This window comes from Manihot esculenta, chromosome 2, assembly GCF_001659605.2.
Source record: "Manihot esculenta cultivar AM560-2 chromosome 2, M.esculenta_v8, whole genome shotgun sequence".
Lineage (NCBI taxonomy): Eukaryota > Viridiplantae > Streptophyta > Magnoliopsida > Malpighiales > Euphorbiaceae > Manihot > Manihot esculenta.
This window is the reverse complement of record NC_035162.2, coordinates 3,404,430-3,424,511: the sequence shown is the minus strand read 5'-3', so window position 1 is coordinate 3,424,511 and position 20,082 is coordinate 3,404,430. Positions and strand designations below refer to the sequence as shown.

At 29.0% G+C, this 20,082-nt stretch overlaps 1 protein-coding gene and 2 pseudogenes across 3 annotated transcripts; 2 read left to right on the top strand and 1 right to left on the bottom strand.

The window, feature by feature from the left end:
• Positions 1–3,350: 3,350 nt before the first annotated feature.
• LOC110609987 lies at positions 3,351–7,837 on the bottom strand. 3 transcript variants are annotated; one of them, XR_002487125.2, is made up of 5 exons: positions 6,810–7,837; positions 6,645–6,716; positions 6,251–6,364; positions 5,819–5,971; positions 3,351–5,251 (listed from the first exon to the last, which is right to left on the bottom strand). XR_002487125.2 is itself a non-coding variant. In XM_021749839.2 (3 exons), the coding sequence occupies exons 1-3, from the start codon at positions 7,566–7,568 to the stop codon at positions 6,359–6,361; spliced, it is 837 nt and encodes a 278-aa protein (XP_021605531.1). In that variant the 5' UTR covers positions 7,569–7,837; the 3' UTR covers positions 6,057–6,358. The 3 variants fall into 3 exon arrangements, 1 of the variants encoding a protein (XP_021605531.1); XR_002487126.2 differs by lacking the exon at positions 5,819–5,971; XM_021749839.2 differs by lacking the exons at positions 3,351–5,251; positions 5,819–5,971 and having other exon boundaries at positions 6,057–6,364.
• On the top strand, positions 7,693–16,164 carry LOC110602663 (annotated as a pseudogene).
• LOC110602639 lies at positions 15,869–19,782 on the top strand (annotated as a pseudogene).
• Positions 19,783–20,082: the final 300 nt, after the last annotated feature.

Below are 20,082 nucleotides of genomic sequence, written 5' to 3'. Positions count from 1 at the left end.
GACCGGCTGAGCTGGTAACCATGTGATTAACGGTAATGCGAATCGTTGCTTCGATGAATAGTCGATGTTTGTTAAGCACTAATAGTTGGATTGCACGTGCATTTGCATGCACGATTCACTTTAGCAATTTGGATTATAAAATTTACAATTTATTGACATTCATACCCATGGTCAATTATGTTTTCACGTGCGGATGACAGGGGCATTTTTGGAAGACAAAAAAAGATGGTGTGTATAAAATTGAGGATTTAGTCTGGAGAGTATGTTTGGTTGGTAGAGTTTCTTTTTCTATAATATAAATTATGTGTGTAGAATATTGGGAGTTGGACATAAGGTAATGGCACATTATAGTTTAATCATTTAGAATGATAATCTTATGGGTGAATGATTAATTTAATTAATTAATTAATTAACACTAACCTAATCATGCCAAGGCATTTGCTTCAAATCATGAAAGTTGTACCCATCATGGTAATGATACGATGATTGCATCTTATACAAACCCACTTGAAGATTATATTAATCATTCTTTTTTTTTTAATTTTACATACTGTTGTCTTAAAAAAGATCGAATTTAAAAAGTAATAAATTAGGAAAATCCAATAATTACTTTGAAAAATTAAGGAGAGTAGTAATGATTATCTGGGAATTATGCATAAAATTAAATAAGTGCCTGGTTGTAAACATAGCTACATGTTCCCTAAATAGCATTGGAATAATAAAACTAGGTTAAATAAATAAATTAGGACATGAACGTGGTCTACTTGTAATAAATAATAAAAAAAAAAGAGACAATCTTGAGCTGGCATGACTGAATGGAGTTCTTTTTGTTCATTTGATCATAGATTATAGGTACTTAGGGTTGGTGTACAAAATCTTATGTACTTTATATTATCTTATTAATAATACATCATCATGTACTATATAACGTAAAATATTTGCATCTTTACAGTTATTTTTATTTTTATAATTATAAAAAGCTATTGACCATATGCCTTTTTGTTTAGGCATATCTTTTCTTTTGTATATAAAGATTTAATTGTTTTTGAGATGTAGATATTAAATAAATAATTAATTCAAATGTTGGATATGGTCAATAGCTTTTTATAAAAATAAAATAAAAATCACTGTAAAGATGCAAAATCACTGATTTAATTGGAATAAACAATAGCAGCAGTGATGTAATGTAGCCTTCCTTTCATAGGTTCAAATTTATGTAATTTATTAATTACAAGAACCCACATGCTGCTATTGTTTATTCCAATTGAAATACTTTTATGATATTTTTAATTTTTAAAAGTTAATATTTTGATTGAATTAAAAAAATTAATAATTTTTAAATATTTAAACAGTTAATTATTATTAAAATAATTGATATTGCTAAACACAACACGTTGGCTAAAAAGGAAAAAGAAATCTTAAAACGACAAGACGAAGATGAGGAGTAAAGCATTGCATGAATTGACATTTAGTATTTAAATAGATTGATATTCCAAGGCATAAGGAAGCACCTCGCACGTGCAACCATGTTCTTTGCTTTTTATGGGACTTAGAATCTTGATTTCTGTAATAGATGCTCATGTTTTTTTTTTCCCCAAAACAAGAGGGGATAAAACCATTCAATTCAGAAAATACTGCTTTTTCATCACCCAAAATAATGAAAAGCCAAAAAAAAAAATAATTTTGACCTTTAAGAAGCCTTTCTTCCTTCCAAACAGATCTTCGGAGAAATTTGATTCATAAGCAATTGTTTCGAAAATTCCAAGCCCAGTAGCTACGAGTCCATGGGAGCCCACTTCTCTTTCAAACTCAAGTCCAACTCAGGATTTTAAAATTTCCATCAAATTTTCCAAGTGTATACGGGGAAGCATTCATCATCTTTTGGAATTTCTTTCGTTTTTAAATTTAAGCATGACTAGCCTTCAAAATATTTTAAAACTCAAAGATAATATTATTTATTTCAACCTATTTAATAACGTTGAAGATCAATAACAAGTAATTGTTTAAACACTCAAAAAGCTATTGATTTCAATTTTTTTTTTAAAAAAAATTGTGAATTGGTAGCTTCTTGAAATTTTTTTAATAAATATATAACTAAATACATATGAAAGATTGATTAATAAGTTTAATGATCAAATTTTCATATAACTGTAAAGAATAGTTACTCTTAATATTTTATGAGTAAAAAAAAACACTGATTAAAAAAAACATTGATTAATAGTATCTAAGAACAATACTAGATGAGAAGAAGAATAAAATCCAAAAGGCAATTAATGTCAATAAGAACATGAAGAACAAAAGTTGTAAACTCAGTAAGAAAGAACATCAAGAATAAAACTCAAAAATTGAAACCTTACTACTTAGAGAAAAACCTCAGAAATTTCAACCAATTTCAATAAATTACCAAGAACTCCAATCACGATGATCTTGACAGTGTTGCGCTTCTAATTGCAACCTAAATCCGTAATTTCAAAAATAAACTCCAAGAACAATGGCTCCTATACCATTTTATTCACTTTTGAATTCACCTTTGCAAAAAATTGTGGAGTCGATGTGCAAAAAGCTTAGCTGTGGCAATACCAGGTGAATCTAACAACAGAAATATACAAATGTTATAAATTTCACAAATAAAAACGCAACAAAAAAAAAAATATCACAAACAAAAATGGAGCAGAAGAAGGCTTTAGGAGAGAGATTTTGTCAATCATGGTGGCTAGCTATATTGGACGGTTTTGAAGAGTGCTGCCCCCAAAATCATTGAGTTTCAAAGAACTGCAATTGCTGCCATTGAGATTCCAGTAAAATCAATGCACCGAAAAGTGAAATAACGACGATAAAGAAGACAAGGATGATGGTAATATTAGCAACGAGCAGATTGAGGAGAAAGTCTAGAGAAGGAATTAAGAGTCAAGAATAAAAAGATTGTGAAGATTATGAGTGGAGTTAGGTGTTAATTTTCAATTTTCCTTTTTATTGAAGAATACAAATAAAATTCATTAATATTTACTAAATATAAAAATAATAATCCATTAATAAAAGTTTGTTTTAATAATAAATACTTCTTTTTTTTTTTGGACCTTTTTCTTCCAATTTTAATGGTCCCATATTCGAATTTTGGTCTCTCAGCACTATCAGCAACTCACTCGTTTGTGGACAGCTCAAATTCTCCATTAATCAAAGCAAAGCCTTTCCAACTGATTTTAGTCAAAAGCAAGTTCCTCCTTTTTTTTCCCTTTTAAGTAAAATCCCATTTGAGTTAACGAATCAAAAGATCCTTTACAAAACTGTGGATTTAAGTAAAATCCCATTTGAGTTGACGGATCAAAAGATCATTCACAAAACTGTGGATCACACAAACGAAAATCAATAGCATCAATTTACAGTGGTTCTGAAGTTTAATGTCTATTAGAAAGAAACCATCAGGCAATGGAATAATAGCATCAGCATGATGAAGCTTCCTTACTATCTTTAGCCCAAAATAAAAAAAGGAAAGATCAATTGCATTTTCACAAATTTTGGTGTTTAACTCACTTGGCTCACATGTGTCTTACCAATACCATCATGTTTTAGAAAGGAACTCCACATTCTCCCACTCCCAGACATCAGACATGCCTCCATATTAGCTGTTCATCATTTGTTCTTCACACTAGAGATTCATGGGTCGATGTGCATTACAACTAAAATGATGCTACATTATTTAAAAGGAGCTGAGAAAGCAATAAATTCATTTATTCAAGATGGCAGGTAGAATCTTCAACTATAAGGAGGAGGGAGGGGGAGGGGAGAGAGAGGAAAAGTAGGTAATCAACATCAACATGAAAATCCATAATTACCATAAATTACTATAGAGTTATACTATTAGGGAACAGGCCAATCAATTTGAGCTGGACAAATAGATTAACTTCCCATTAATGCGAAAGAAATATCCAACCTCCCTAAAATGACAGACCAACTAAGTTGCTGTTTAAGGCAAAGGGTTAAAAAAGATGCATTTGTTATGAGAATATCACTCTTGAGGATATCTCAGAAATAGGAGCTGCACAAAATCCCAAATATCAACCGTAAGTAATGCCAAAACTGAATCAGGAATTTACAGTCCCTTCAAGAATACAAGTCACCGTCAAATTTATCAGTAATTTGATACCTAGATTTAACCCATCTAGACCCATGCAACAGATTTTTCAAAGCGATTACAGCATGCACACAAACTAGATGAGGATAGTGTGAATAAAAATTAATTCCACAAGTAGAATTTTGCCAGTGCTTAACTTGTTCTTGATGTTTCTGATTGCAGAGCAATGGACAATCAAGAATTAGTCACTTGGTAAGAAATAGAACTCTATGATAACATATCTTAGATGCAGACATTCAAGTTCTATTGCAATTCTATAATAATTACATAAACAGCAACACAATGAAATACTCCTCCAAAGTTTACAAAGTTTGGCCACCAAGTGAAAATGCAGGAACGATCCTAATTTTTCCTGGAGAAATAAGAACACAACTGCACTAAACCAAATTTAATCATCAAATCGAAGCTTGAAGATAACAAATTGCTTTTGCACTTGATGTGTTGGTACAGAACCCTCCCTCACTCACAGTTTTGCTCTATACTTAGAACATATCCATATGATCATCCAAGTACAGACATCAAGTACGTGAAAGATAAGAAAATAATTTGATTTAAAATGAAGGACCAAGTGCCCATGATTGTTTGTCAAAATGATGCACATCAAAAGAAAGCTCATAACATCACATATATTAATCTTTCCTTCAGCCTTATCAAACTATACAGCCTACCTACCATTTGAACAGAAAGTTTTCCCAACTTTGACCAAGTCTCAGTTTACCAGAAATATATATAAGAAATATATTATTACAAGAAAAATATTCACACAACTGCAAACAAAAGTAACAATCAGCCATTAGGACAGAAGAGCAACTGAAATAACATTGATAAAAAAATCCCTACGAAATAGTTCTTCTATCTTTTATCCCTAGGTTGTCCCTGTTTGGATCTGTGGCAACTTTGCCGCAAAATTGTTGGAGACCAAAAAACCCACTGAATATACCCAATTAATTAATTCCCACAAAAAATGGTTGCAAGCAGTTCGTTTCTTCCAATATTGGCCACAGTACTGAATCATCCTAGTTGACCAAACTTCCCAAAGAAGAGAGAACTTGTTTATGCGAATAACTTTCAACATCAGATTCCACCCTAGCTAACTTTTCTGTGCATCTTCAGTCCTAGCTGAAAGTACAAAAGAATCTGATGATAGATTCTATAAATTCCAGTCCACAAAAACATGCAAATTCTTGAGAAAATGAACTGTGGGATTTAGAGGCATCATTCAAAGAATCTCACCACATTGTAAAGCTTTAAGAGATACTTAAAATCCACTTGCAACATTTTAAAGCAAGACTACCTTTTTGCTATGCAAACAGGTACTTTCACATACTCAGCAGGCAACCCCCCCCCCCCCCCCAAAAAAAAAAAAAAAAAAAGCAAACGAATAATCAATGCAGGCCACAAATGACAACAGAATCTTGAAGTTAACATGACCCACGGGCCTGTTCCTTAATCCAAGAACCTAATCCATGCCTAGATAACTATTCAGAAAAGAACTTCAAAATTTCCCAAACCAAGCATCAAATTATGCAGTGTCTAGTTGCACCTAACATTGTCTTCATCCTTGTGTATTCTAAGAAAAGGATCATGAAATTCTCTTGCAAATAACAAAGAGATCACTTGCACCCATTCCTATGGATTAAAAATATAAGGATTTAAGTGGGGAAATGTCAACACAGAGCATTCAACCTTATCAGGAATTTGACTTGATGAATCTCAACCGGAGAATAAGACTTCCACAACAAGGAAGCAAGCAGGGCCTCCAGTCAGAAATCATATATTGAATTAAGTTTTGAAACAAACAAGAAGCTTGCTACTCTGCCCCCAAAGAAGTGGGGAAGCCTGCCAAAAATAGCAAGTAATCAACATATTAGATCATTGACAAACAAATAAAGCAAAATGGCTCAAATTACAAACCATTTGACTATAGGCTAAAATGAAAAGCAATTAAATTGTCTATTCATCCGTCTTTGTGTCAATGTTTTACATCTTAAAATTAACACTGAAAGAGTAAAATAGACCAAACTATGCCCCTTGTCAAAACCCAACGAGCAATATGAAATGATAACGTGAGAATTTTTTTATATCAATTTGTCAATTTCTTCCTTCTATTTGGATTACCTCCTCTGCCTTTTCACAGAACTCACTCAAATTGAGGCCTCATTGCTGCGGGAGTAGCACTTCAAACGTCCAGAAAGACCTCGAATATCTGATGATACACGGTTATATTTACCTCTGCATAAAAATCAATAAAGTCTGAGTTAACACATGTAAAACAATCCCAAAAGAACCTAAAAGCTTCAGAACTCCCGATACAAAATTCTACTATAGGAAAATGGGAAAAGAGACGCTCTTTATACTGAGAATAAAATGTTGCCGCTTACCGACTATCAAGCATATTGGGGAAGTGTCGTAGATTGAAGGAAAATCAGTTAAAAATTGGGGACAAAATCAATAATCTTCGCATACACATATTTTCATACTTATACATAGATAGAGAAAGATGTTTACTGACCTTCACTGGAGGATCGGCAACTCTATAAGAATCGGCTGTAGTTCCCACCAACCACAATCCAGGAAAAACGTTCTGCGGAAAAAAAAAATGGACATCAGTGTTATTAGCATCCACAAGAGAAGAACGAGGAGAGAAAGAAAACAGAAAAGAAAAGGTATCACTTACATCAAGCACCTTCTGCACGTTCTTCGGTCGTTTCCTGGGCCTCCTAGCAGGTCTCGACCCAGTCAAAGCGAAAATATCCTCCTCAATTTCTTCTCTAGACAGAGCTATCCAAAATTTCCTCTTCTCCTTCTTTTCCAAGCAAGTCCCGGCGCCTCCTCCAGTAGACTCTACCAATCCCCTCAATCTCATCGATTTCGGCTGGAACTGCGGAGTATCCTCCCTCTCCTTCTTCTCATTTACATGTACCATCACCGCTTCTTTCAACTCCCCTCTACTCTTAGCTGCCAAAATTCCTCTTCTTGGCCTCAATTTCCATGGCCTCGAATTGCCTTCTTCCTCTTCTTGCTTATGTTTATCCTCCTCTTCGTCTTCTTCAGCGTCAGCTCCGTTGCAGTTTTCCAGAACGGTGACTTGCTTCTGCGGCTTTTCAGCGACTTCTGTTTCCAAACACGTTGTTTGTTTCTGCTGATTTTCCGTCGATGAATTTTTCGGTTTCGGCAAGAGGGGTGTGCAAGACGTGAATGAGAAACGATGAGCACGAGCAGAGCGGGATCCGACCCGATGAGGATGCCGGATTGTTGTTTGTTCCGGGTCAGATTCAGTCTCAGTGTCAGGTGCAAGTGCGGACGTGGGAAGGCTGCTATTACTACTCCGATGGTGGTGGTGGTTGCTGGGGGCAGAGAGTGCGGCGGTCTGACCCCATTTGAGGGAGAGGGGGAAGTTATGCAGCGGCTGCGGCTTCACTGGTGCTGCTGCCATTAAAAGCAGCACTTGCAATATACAAATATATCTATATATACAGAAGCACGAGCCTTCGCGTTCGCTTTTACGTGGAACTTCAAGATGCTAACGACGTCCCCAAATTGAAAAAAGTGACGGGGAGATGAAACAGGAAAGGCGAGGAGCAGGCCGGACGGTTGTGTTTTGTTGTGAAGCAGAGGAGGACGGTGGTGAGAGAGGAAGCGAGAGCGAGAGAGGAAGCGAGAGCGAGAGAGCGGTCATAAGCGTGTCTATGCTTCTCGTGTATATGTTACTCTACCTATATTCTACAGGCTACAGCTGCTGCTCCCACAATTTCTTTGTCCTTTTTTTTTTTTCTTTTCTTGTCAATTTAAACAATTATTTTTGCCCAACTCGTAATTTACTAGTCTTCTCCCATTCTAATAGGGATTTCTACGATTATTTAGTATAAAGTAAAATTTACTTTATTATGATTTTAGTTAAAATGATTAGCCTTTTTTGAAATAATTATTTTACTGGAAATATATTATATTAATTTATAACATTATTATTAATTAAAAAATAATAATTATTTTATTATTTATAAAAACTATTATCATTTTTATATTTTAAAACGTTAATATTTTTTTATATTTTTATGACCTTCTTCTATTCATTTAATAATTAATAATTTTTCATAAAATAATTACTTTATAACAGTGTATACGATGCATATAATTTAAAATTTTAAAAAATAAATATTATAGATTTTAATTTTAATTTTTTTTATAAATATTATATTTATATATTCCTTATAATTATTTTCTTCTATGTGAATATCAAATGTTCTTTTAATATGATTAATTATAAAAAATTAATTAGCAATTGAAAAGAAAATTTTGCAAAATACTATTAATTTATATAATAAATTAATTGTCAATTTATTTTAAATAAAATAAATATATAAATTAATGTGATTTGAATGAAATTATGCAGTAATTAATTAAATTTTAAAAAATATAAGTTAATAAGTGTTTATGATAATTATTTCGACGTTTAAATTATAAAATTAAAAAAGAGTCGGTGTACTATAATGTTTTAAATTTAAGAATAGTTTAAAAATTATCTATATTAATTTTTATATTTATTTATTTTTATACGATAAAAAATTTAAAAAATATAATAAATTATCATATCTCTCAAATATTTAACTAATATCGATATTTTATTATTATTGGTTAAATAAAAATCTACTTTTTCTAATGATAATTTTTCACATAATCTCTCAATTTTTTATAATTAAAATGGTGAATTTTAATAAAAAAATTTATATTTACTGTGTTAAAATTTTTTTTCATTAATAAAATTGTGTATTATCTATTCAAATTTTTATTAATGCTGGCTCTTAGTCTACCATGGACTATTGTTGTCCAACATCAGAAATCACTAAATCTAAATTTTTGTTAGTATTATTTTTTTATAATTTTTCTATAATCTATTTTTTTTTTCTAAAACAATATTTTAAAATTTATTAACATTTAATATGGTGAATACAATAATTTTTTTTAATGATGTGAGATTTCAAATAACAAATTTTGAAATTTAAACTAGCTTTTATTGATGCATTATTCAAGTTATTTATTAATCTATTTTAATCATATAATTTATTTTCTATTTTTACATTTTAATATCGTGTTACAAAATTCTTTTAATAATAAATGTCTAATCCTATTATAATTTTCTAATTATAAAAATATAATTAAAATTGACTTGTAATTTAATATTTATTTGTTATTAAATTTAATTTCTAGTTTTAGATATATATGACGAGCATTGTGTAAAATTGATAAGAAGCATATTATATTTTTGTAATTATAATTAAATTTTAATTTTTTAGTAAATTCAATATTTATTTTGTAAATATATAATATGATTGGATAATTTTAATATTTTTAATAAATATAACGAAATACTTTAAATGAGTAATTTTTATATGAAATAAAATTAGTTGAAATTAAAATAATTTTTAGAAAAATTAATATTTAATAAAAAGTTGATTTTTTTATATAAAAATACAGAAAAAAGAAAGGGATAAAGATAGATTGAAACGTGCTGTTTTTAAAATATTTTTGTTGAGTAGATGACAAACTCTCATATAATATTATAGCGTAATTTGTTTTTCAAAAAATAAATATTATAGTTCAATTAAGCAAAGTCTTAAATAGATATGAATATTAAACTTAACCTTTCATAATCTAATGAGACGTTAGGGTGTAAAGTTAAATTTCATTTGTCTAGTTTTATTTTTAAATATAGTTACTACTCATAATTTTTATTCACCTTTTATTTTTTAATTATTTTAAAATTATTATTTATTTTTTAAAATTATAATAATATATAAATTAATTATTATAATTTTATTAATAATTATTTATTTTAATTTATTATTAATAGTTACACAACCGCTACTATTATTATAACTATTACCATCATCTCCTTACAATCCCTCTTTTACCATTAATCTCGGATCATGCTACCACCATCATTACTATTATCACTGTTATTATTATTGATGCGGATAAAATAAGATTATATTGCGATCGGCCACTTTACAATAAAAATCATGTGATTAATATATATAACAATTACTCTAATGCTGAAGTTAATAAACTGAAAAAAATTATAAATATAAAAATTTATTTAGAATTTAAAAATAATAATATAAGAATGTGTTTAATTATTAATTTTTATCATCATTGACTTTTATATTATAAAAAAATGAATTAATTATAGCATATATTAAAAATTCAGTTAGTATCGATTAATTGATAATAGATCCCATAATGATAAGTGTAATGAGAATTTAATTGATTGTATTTTTTTATAGAGTTTTAGTTTGTACACTAAAAGCACGGAGTCTTGATGTAGAGATAAAATTTAAAGTGTTCAGATTTTATTTTATTTTTTAATAAAATCGAATATTATATGATCAGATTATTACTGCATGACTCTATTTTCGAATTAAAATTTAAAGTGTTCAGATTTTATTTTATTTTTTAATAAAATCGAATATTATATGATCAGACTATTACTACATGACTCTATTTTCAAATATCAATGCATGATTTATTTTTATATAATTATTGTGATATATCAACTATATAAATATTATCATCGTTGCATTCAAAAACTTAGCTTGATGGTAAGTATATATAAATAAATTTAAAAGATTTCAGATTTCACTCATCAATTTTCAATATCCATTTCAAAATAAATATATATTATCATTGTCAACAATCACTATAAGTATATCTAATTATTATTATCATAAATAAATTTAATATCAAAATAAAATCTAAGATAAATGTTTAATTTAAATATTAATAAAGAAATATAATATTATTGAAATAACATAATAATTTAAATAAACCTTTTAATACTAAAATTGATTTTTTACCCAAATAAAAAAAACCATTACCCATGAAATCATATTTTTATATATTCAAATTTTATTTATTCCTCAATTTAAATAGTTTAGTCCATTGCTAAAATCTTATAGTTTTTAATATTTAAAGCTTTTTCTCTAATTTTAAATAATTTAATTAACATTATTCACATCATAATTCTTTCAATACATACCTACAAATTAAATCAATATAAATAATTAATAAATTATAAAATTAATGGTTAAAGAAAAAATAACATATGCACTCCGAGACTTAGTCTGGTGGAAAGTGCATCCTTGTAACCTTGTGAGGTCAAAAATTCGACTCCCCCACCCCTATTTCAAAAAAAGAAAAAAAGAAAAAATAACATATCTAACGGTTAGAAAAAAAAATCTAATTATGAAAGTTGTGAATTTTTTGTATCGGGTATTATATACTATTTGAATATAATATGAAATTTTAAATAAAATAAAAAATAAAATTTTATTAAATAAAATAATATTTTGATATCATGATTTTTTATTTTATCACTTTATTAAAAATTACATGATGTTGAATAATTGATATTGTTGAAAGTATTAATATTCATATTTAATATATTTTAATATTAATTTATATCACTAATCATTACATATAAAACCCATTTGAAAAATTTAAATTTATTTTTCTTAAATCAGATAATCTAACCTATTTTTTCAATCAATTATCTTAAATAGATTTATTACAAAATGTGATAAACAACATAATACAATCAGCTCTTAGATAATAAAATTTGATGAATGTAAAACACTTTCTTTTATGAATATGTTAAAGATAAATTTTGAAAAAAAAAAGAAGCATTAAAATTCTTAATTTAGACAATGTTGAAAAGTAGAGAAATAATAATGGATTACATTCCGAGGCTTAATCCGGTGAAAAGTACATCCTGATAGATCTGAGAGGTTTAAGTTTCGACTTCCCAAATTTCTATTAAAAAAAAAAATAGATTATTATTTCGACCGCTGACATCCGAAATGATATAGAATTTTGAAATTACATAAATATCCATAAACTTTTGATAAAGATTTCAGGGCGGCGGCCCCTTCTCATGGCTTCCGCCAATGCACTGATAATGATATTACACTCAATCCATCTCAAAAGCTATACTTACAGTTTAGTGCTTCTTCTTCTTTTTTTTTTTTTTTTTTTTTTCAGTTAGACTTTTACTTATTTTCATAAAAAATAATAGAATATAATTTTTTGTTACTCTAATAAAAATAATAAATACTATATTATGTATATTACTTAATTATTAAATTATTGTTAAAATTAAAAAAACGTTATTATTAAATATATATTTAAGATAATATATTGAAAATTAATAAACAAATTACCATTTTAATAATAAATATAACTGATAATTTAAAGAAAATATATTTCTATGGACGGAGAGTTATTACAAATTCTCAAAACAATTTAACACGTTTTCCTCTGATTTGTAATTAATAATGCGCCATCAGTGTTTCGTGTGGTACGGAGATGATTGATGGTGTAAATATATACTCACCGTCCGATTAGTCATTCGGCGGGACCACGTGCTTGGTCGGTGGTGCGTGAATTTATGTGTGTGTTAGTGTATGCTATTACTGTATGATGGTTTTCCTGTATACGGTTATGATTATCGATGCACTTCATCGTTGGCTTATTTAAAACTTGTACAAGTCTTCGTTTACTGTAATAAATGGACAAAATTATTTGATTTTTTTTCACAAATAATAAAATTATCAAATCCACAACGAGAATTAATTCCCTACATTAACCTGTCTATAAAAATTTTATAAATATATATTTTAACATCAAATAATTTTAGGTCTCAACCTTATTTTTATTATATTTACTTGTTAAATTTTTAGTTCAGAAAATACTTAATTTGACTGTTTATTTTTAATTTTTAACTTAAAATATATTTTAATTTAAAATCAATTAAACTAAAGTATTTAAAATTAACTTAAAGTTTAAATATTTTAATTATTTGATTATGAAAATAATACAAGTTGGTAAATTATATATACTCGCTTATCTAATTTCCCATGTACTAATATATGTTATTATTATTGATTGATTAATTTGTGAAAAATAGTTTATATTTGAAAAATATTTTTTATATTCTTTAATAAGATAATTTATTTTTTATTATTTAATTTTAATTTAAAAAATTAAATATATTAACAAATTTATATATAAAAATATTAATAAAAATAATTATTTTTCATAAAATGTTTTAATTTTTTATTAGAAAAATATTTTTTATTAATTAAATTTTTAAATGTTATTAATAATAAAAAATATAAAAATTATTTTTTTAAGAAAATATTATCCATAAAATAAACATTGAAAAATTGATGAAATTGTATTTTCTTCACATGTGTCTCAAAATTATTGCACCGTCATAAAAGTGGAAAATCAATCCCGTTGAAAAGTTGTAGAGCGCTACCGGAGATATGCGGTGGTTATTTGTATTTAATAATTGTAGTACTTTTATTAGTGGTAACAATTATTTTCGTTTGTTTATAATAATTATTTATTAAAATTATTATCAAAGAATTATTAAATTTAATTTTTAATATTTCAAAAAAGATTACTTTTTAATTATATAAAAGGCAACTCCCATAAGCTACCACAACAATACCAAGAGTTCAAGATTCCAAGTCAAGCCCTTGGGTCTGGAACAACAAATCAGGGTCAATCAATTTTTAGCCCAATTTTAGAGCCCATTGGCCGACACAGCTTCAAAACGTGCTGATTTAAATTTTGTCTTCCGCGTCACGGTATTCGATTTAAATTAAAAAAATCGATCGAATTAAATTAATTTAAAATTTTAATTTAATTTTTTATTCAATTCGATTCGATTTTAAATTTTAAAAATTTTAATTATTTCGATTCGATTTACTTTTAATTAGAAAAAATTATAAAAATCGAACCGAACCGATTAATGATAATAATATATTATTTTTAATAATATAAATAAATTAAATTATATTAAAATTAAAATATTTTAATTAAGTTTTAAAATATTAAAAATAAAGTATAAAAAATAAAAAAATTATTAAAAATTAAAACCAAACCAAATCAAATCGATTTAATTTGATTTTTAATTAAAATTAATTCGATTTGATTTTTATAAATACTAAAATTTTAATTTTTAATTTATTCGATTCGATTTGATTTTAAATCGAACCGACTGAATAAACACACTTGTCGCTGCGCCTCTGGCACCGCTGTCCTTCGTTCTTTAATTCTTCCCACTTTTCAGTCCTAAACGTTCCATTTGCTTTCTTTCCATTTTTTTTCTTCCAGGCTTTCTTTCCACTCCCAACTAGCTGTTTTGCTTTTTTTTTTTTCATAGTTTAAGAGAGAAATGGACTGAAGAGGAACATAGGATGTTTCTACTTGGCCTGCAGAAGCTTGGCAAAGGTGATTGATATGGGATTGCACGCAACTATGTTACATCAAGGACACCAACTCAGATGGGCAGTCATGCGAAAAAATGTTTCATCAGCCAAACAAATGTTTCTAGGAGGAGAAGTTGGTCCAGCCTGTTTGATATAACAGCTGATGAAGAAGAAGCACCATGCTTCTTCCCCTTTTAATTCCACTGTGCTAAACGAACTAATCATACATTTGCCGACACTCATACTTTGCTCAGTTTAAAACTATTATATAATATTTGGTAATTACATTGGAAGTCAGTTGGTAATTACATTGGAAGTCAGGCGCAGATAACATAATTAGATGTGTTCCTTTGATCTTCTTACTAGTTATTTTTTATGGGCTTTTCCAATATTCATCAATGGTTGAACATAAAGGAACAAATTTTGTTTCCTTGGATGGTCCTGTATCTTGTCATAGTTCTTATCATAGCTGCCTTGGGATACTCCAAATTTACTCGTTTAAGTATTTGTCTTATTCAGCTTACCCTTTCACATTGGGAAACTTGGGTTTCTTAAGATGCCTTTGAATGCCATTCATCAGTGCCTTGTCATTAGCCATGGCCTACCGGTTTCGGTCCGGTTTCAATTTAAAACTTACAGTTTGATTTATTTTTTAAATTAAATTAAAACCAATTCGATTTAAAACGGTTTTAATTCGATTTTTACGGTTTCCATTTTTTACGATTTTAATTTTAATTAAATTTAAATTATAAACTGTCAATTTAATTTTAATTTTAAAAAAATTAAAGGTAAAAAACTTAAACAAAATATAAAAAAATAAATATATGTCTTAAATATTATTGAATATATATTTTATTAATAAATAAATTATAAAATGTATATAATATAAAAAATAAATAATATATATATATAATATAAAAATAAAATAATATTATATTTAAATGTAAATAATATTTTTTTACAAGTTACAAATAAATTTAAACTTAATTGTTTGATAATTTCACTGGCTTATATATTAATTATAAGTGATATAATCTTTTAAAATAATTTATTTAATAAATAAAAAATAACCGAAATTGAATCCAACTATTAATTTAGACCGAATAATTTCGATTTGATTTCCTTATGATTCACAAGAAAAAGAATTATAATCCACCTCTCCAATTTAAGATTTTGATTCAGTTTAAAAATTGAGATCCATTAACCGATCTGATCCTAAATTTATCCAATCTAATTCTGATTCGATTCACAATTCGAACGAGACGGTGGCCTTGGCTACTTGTCATGCCTCTGTGCTATTTTAATATTCATTCTGCAAATATTCGTCCTATATTTTTTCATGCCCGTTTTGTGATATGTGAAGCTTCATAACCTTTCTCCATTGTCTTCTATTTTTTTTTAAAGAAAAAAAAAGACTTTTCCTGTAGTTATCTGATGTATATTTCTTTTCTCGACTGTCAACCATCCTCAGACACAAACACAAAGGGATATTACTGATCCTTTTATCTACCCAGCTTATTTCCCATTTCCGTTTCCACTTCAGTCAGGATATGGTCGGAGCCAAGGAAGGAGACACGTGAGGTTCTGAAGCCAACATTAGTCCATTCAAAAAGTCCAATAAATGTCGATGAGTTGGTTGGCATGTCAAAACTTAGTTTAGGAGAATCTATTGGTGATGCTGGCCCCTCTTATCTTTCTCTAAAATTGCTTAAAGGATCATCTAGACAATCTGCTTTTCATGCTAATTACGGGCTCTAATGCTTCAAACATGAAATAAGCAGCAGTCCAGGCAGGCAGTTTCAGTACAACTTTAACAGAGATGAGACTGTAGGTTTAGTTCGGCGATGATGAGCTTGAGACATTACTGTTTATACAACACAACAATGTGCAGTCTTTTCTGGGTTCATTAACATGTTTGTGGGAATCCTTCATTAACAGTTTTCCCAAGCATTGTTAGGTTGTTCTACGTGGTAGCTTCATGTAGACGTAGGCTGGCTCTAGCATCCTATCAGGATCCAGTACAACACCATGAACAGCATTCTCAACTTCCACAAACACACAACCAAGTCATGGACAAAGAAAAAACCATTAGTTCCTTATAGATCTCCACTCTTTGTTCTGCCCTTCTCTGTCTTCACAGTCTTCATTTTTTGGTGCTTTTCACTTCCAATTGTAAAACATCCAATTCTCTTTTGCATAAAACCATAAATTCCCAAATCTCCCAATGCAGCAGATTCCAAGCGCTGGCAGGAGGAGAGAAGTTTTTCTGGTACGCACCTCACAGTAGGTTCAGCAACCAGCAATCGGAGTACAAGAATGGGATACTGATGGCCGGTATTTTGCATAGAACGTTAATTGTTCCTCCGATTCTTGATCACCATCCATGCTGTTCCTCTTGGCAGTTGCCCTAAATTTAGGGTTTAGGAGATCGGGGTTTCCGTCTGGAATCATGCGATTGAACTGGCAGGTTGGTGGGTTTTATTTCTGTGTAGTCTCTATAAAGGCACATCCTCCTTTTCTTGCCATGGGAGAAACGGTAGCAGAAGAGAATATGAAAAGTGGAAGATTCAGAATCCATGTTTTATGTTTTATGGTTAATTTGAGCTCGATATAGGTTCTTTTCCCCGGAATCCTAATAGAAAATCTAGGATTATCTCTGTGCAAAATCAAGTTATATTCAGTAGGATGATGAAATAGAATGTAAAAAAACTGAATGGTCATTCTGTCCCCTCTTTTTGTTTTCCAGGAAGTTTATTTCTGCATTTGATTCATTTGGGGGTGGTGATGGTGGGAATAATAGAGTAATTTAATTGGTGATTGAAGAAAAAATTAGTAATAAAGTATATCAATGATCACACATTCTTGTTGGCTTGTAGTGGACATTACATCAGCTAAAGCAGTGGAGATTCACAAGACAAGATAATGAGTTTTGGGGAAAAAATTTATTTGGTGCAACCACAGTGACAAGACATGTTATATTAGATATCTGAATATATATCAGTAACACGGCCTCTATTTGTATTTGATTAGATGGGTATTTATATTTAATTTCTAAATATTCTTATTATTAACAGGTGAAATTTTTATAATTTTAAAAATTTATTAAAATATTTGTATATTGTACGAATGAAATAGTATTTTCAACTGTTTTTTCATTAAAAATAGATAAATAATAATAGTAAAAATTTTTAAAATTTAAATTTACCTTTATTAACTCATCCTCTCCTTTTTCCCATATAATTCAATTTTTAAAACTTAAATTATTTTTTAACTTTTTCTGTCTCAGTAACCTAATTTTTAAAATTCAATTCTTATTTATTATTATTATTATTTTCTTTCTTAATAATTCAATTTTTAAAATTTAATTTTTTACTTCTTTATTCTTTTTTCTTAATAACTCAATTTTTAAATCTCAATTTTTCTTCTTCTTCCTCCATAAACTAAATTTTTAAAGTCAATTTTTCTATGAAGAATAACAGGAGAATCGAAGAAAAAATTTTTTTTTTTAATATATTTTTAATAATAAAAATAAATGAAATTAAATGAAATAATTATTTTTTATAGAGAGAAAATAAAATAAAAAAAATATTTTAATAAATTTTTAAAATATAAAAATTAATTTATTAATAACAGTGGTATGTAGAAACTAAATAGTAAATTTAGATAGAATGTTTTGTAAGTTTCTGAACGTTTGGGCCAAGGAATTTTCTCCTATTTATGGAAAAAAACAGTTGACTTGCTGAAGGTTGGTTTTGTATATGATTTCCTTGCTTGCTTTCCATTTTGAAAAATTGGTCAATGTTTCTTATTTTTCTTATTTTGAAATGACTAGTCATTGTTTCTTTTTTTTTTTTTTTTCTTATTTTGAAATGACTAGTCATTGTTTCTCTTTTTTTTTTTCTTATTTTGAAATGACTAGTCAATGTTATGCCTTTCTATTGGCCAACATGCCATGTCTTTGCAGGTATGTCTCCATGCTCGACACAATTGCTTTTTCATCATTGGTGCCTTCTTCCGTTCAAGCCATAGATCATCCTTGTGGTGTGGTGTGAATAAGGATTTCAGTTGCATAAATGATTTGAATGCACAGTCCTCTTTGTTTGGAAGCCTTATGCAATGTGGATCTGTACTATCTGGGGTTAATGGTAATATAGACAAGTGTTCATATGCTGTAGATGAAGATTGCAGAACCAGTGTTTGAGCTTACAATAATTATGAAAAGGAAGGAGTATGAGATCCATTCCAACCTCATAAGCAGGTCAAGAAGAAAAAGAACATTTCATATGTTAGGAGGCATCGAGATGTGTATAAGACGCTTGGACTGGATTCTGAATCTGCCATGACCTGGCATTTGGAAGCCTTTTCACTGCCCCATGGAAAGGAATTCAGAGCTGTATATTGATATCCATGAAGTTAAAGATCAAAAGATACAATCTTTGATTGGGACAAGTAAAATTCTTCCCTTTGCTCCTGAATATCAAGTGCAGGGAAGAAATTTGCTTTAGAGACAGACCATAAAAGCTCCTTTTCTTTGTGCCAAGCTCCGGTTGTTAGATGGTCAGTTTAAGAATCACTGGAAAACTACTTTTCTGGGCTTCAAGCAAAAGTTAGAATCCTTGAAGCAGACGGGTTATCAACCCATTCATATTTCTGAGAAAAGAAGATGACTTGGTGATACAAACTGCAAAAAAAAATTACAGCTGCAGGGCATGGCTTAAGGCTTAGACATATCCCATGAATATGGAGTGAAACAATACGAAGGTGCAGTGTCCTTACCAGAGGTTGCCTGATATACTTCTATATATAGAGGAAAGTGTTTGTGCTTGTGCTTCACTGAGTTTGGTTTGGGACTGCGGGATCAATGATTGCAGAGGTTGTAGAGTTGATGAGAAAATCCGATGCATGCAGAACGTCCTAATCTGAATCCAACAGGAAATTCGGCTAGCAAGTAAGCTTGTTGCAGCTAAACATAGTTGTGTCGGTAATCATACTCATTGTTGTACTGCCGTAAGATCGGATCTCATGGGTAGTTTGTCACATTGGATCATTATTTGACATTGCTGCTCAAGGTCTCCCTTTGGAGAATTGATTCATACAGCTAGACGTTAGGTTCATTGTCAGTTGTCGAGGCAGAGAATTCAACGCTCAATAAAAAAGTTAGGTTCATCGCGAAGGCAGTTTTTCACGTGAATGAATGCAGTGCCCTTTGGTTCGACGGAATGAAACTATAGACTGTTTATCTTTAAAGTGAACGTCATCGATGATGTTTATGCCCCGTAAGGGAGGACCACCGCCTAATTCATCATGCATTTTTAGTTGGCCTGTTGGCTATTCCTTCCCAATTCTCATTGACTTTTTCTTTTTTAGTTCACATCACTTACCCAATGGTTGCCTTGCCATCAGTGTCGCATAATAATAATAAAAAAAATCTTCGCCCACTTCTATTTATGAAACAAATAAAATTTAAATTCATTTTACCCCAGCAATTATATCAGTAAACCGAAATTAAAATCGATTAAATTAAATTAATTTAAAATTTTAATTTAATTTTTTATTTATTTTTAATTTTAAAAATTTTAATTATTTTAATTTAATTTAATTTTTTTATCAATTAATAATAATAATATATTATTTTTAATAATATAAAGAAATTAAATTATAAAATTAAAATATTTT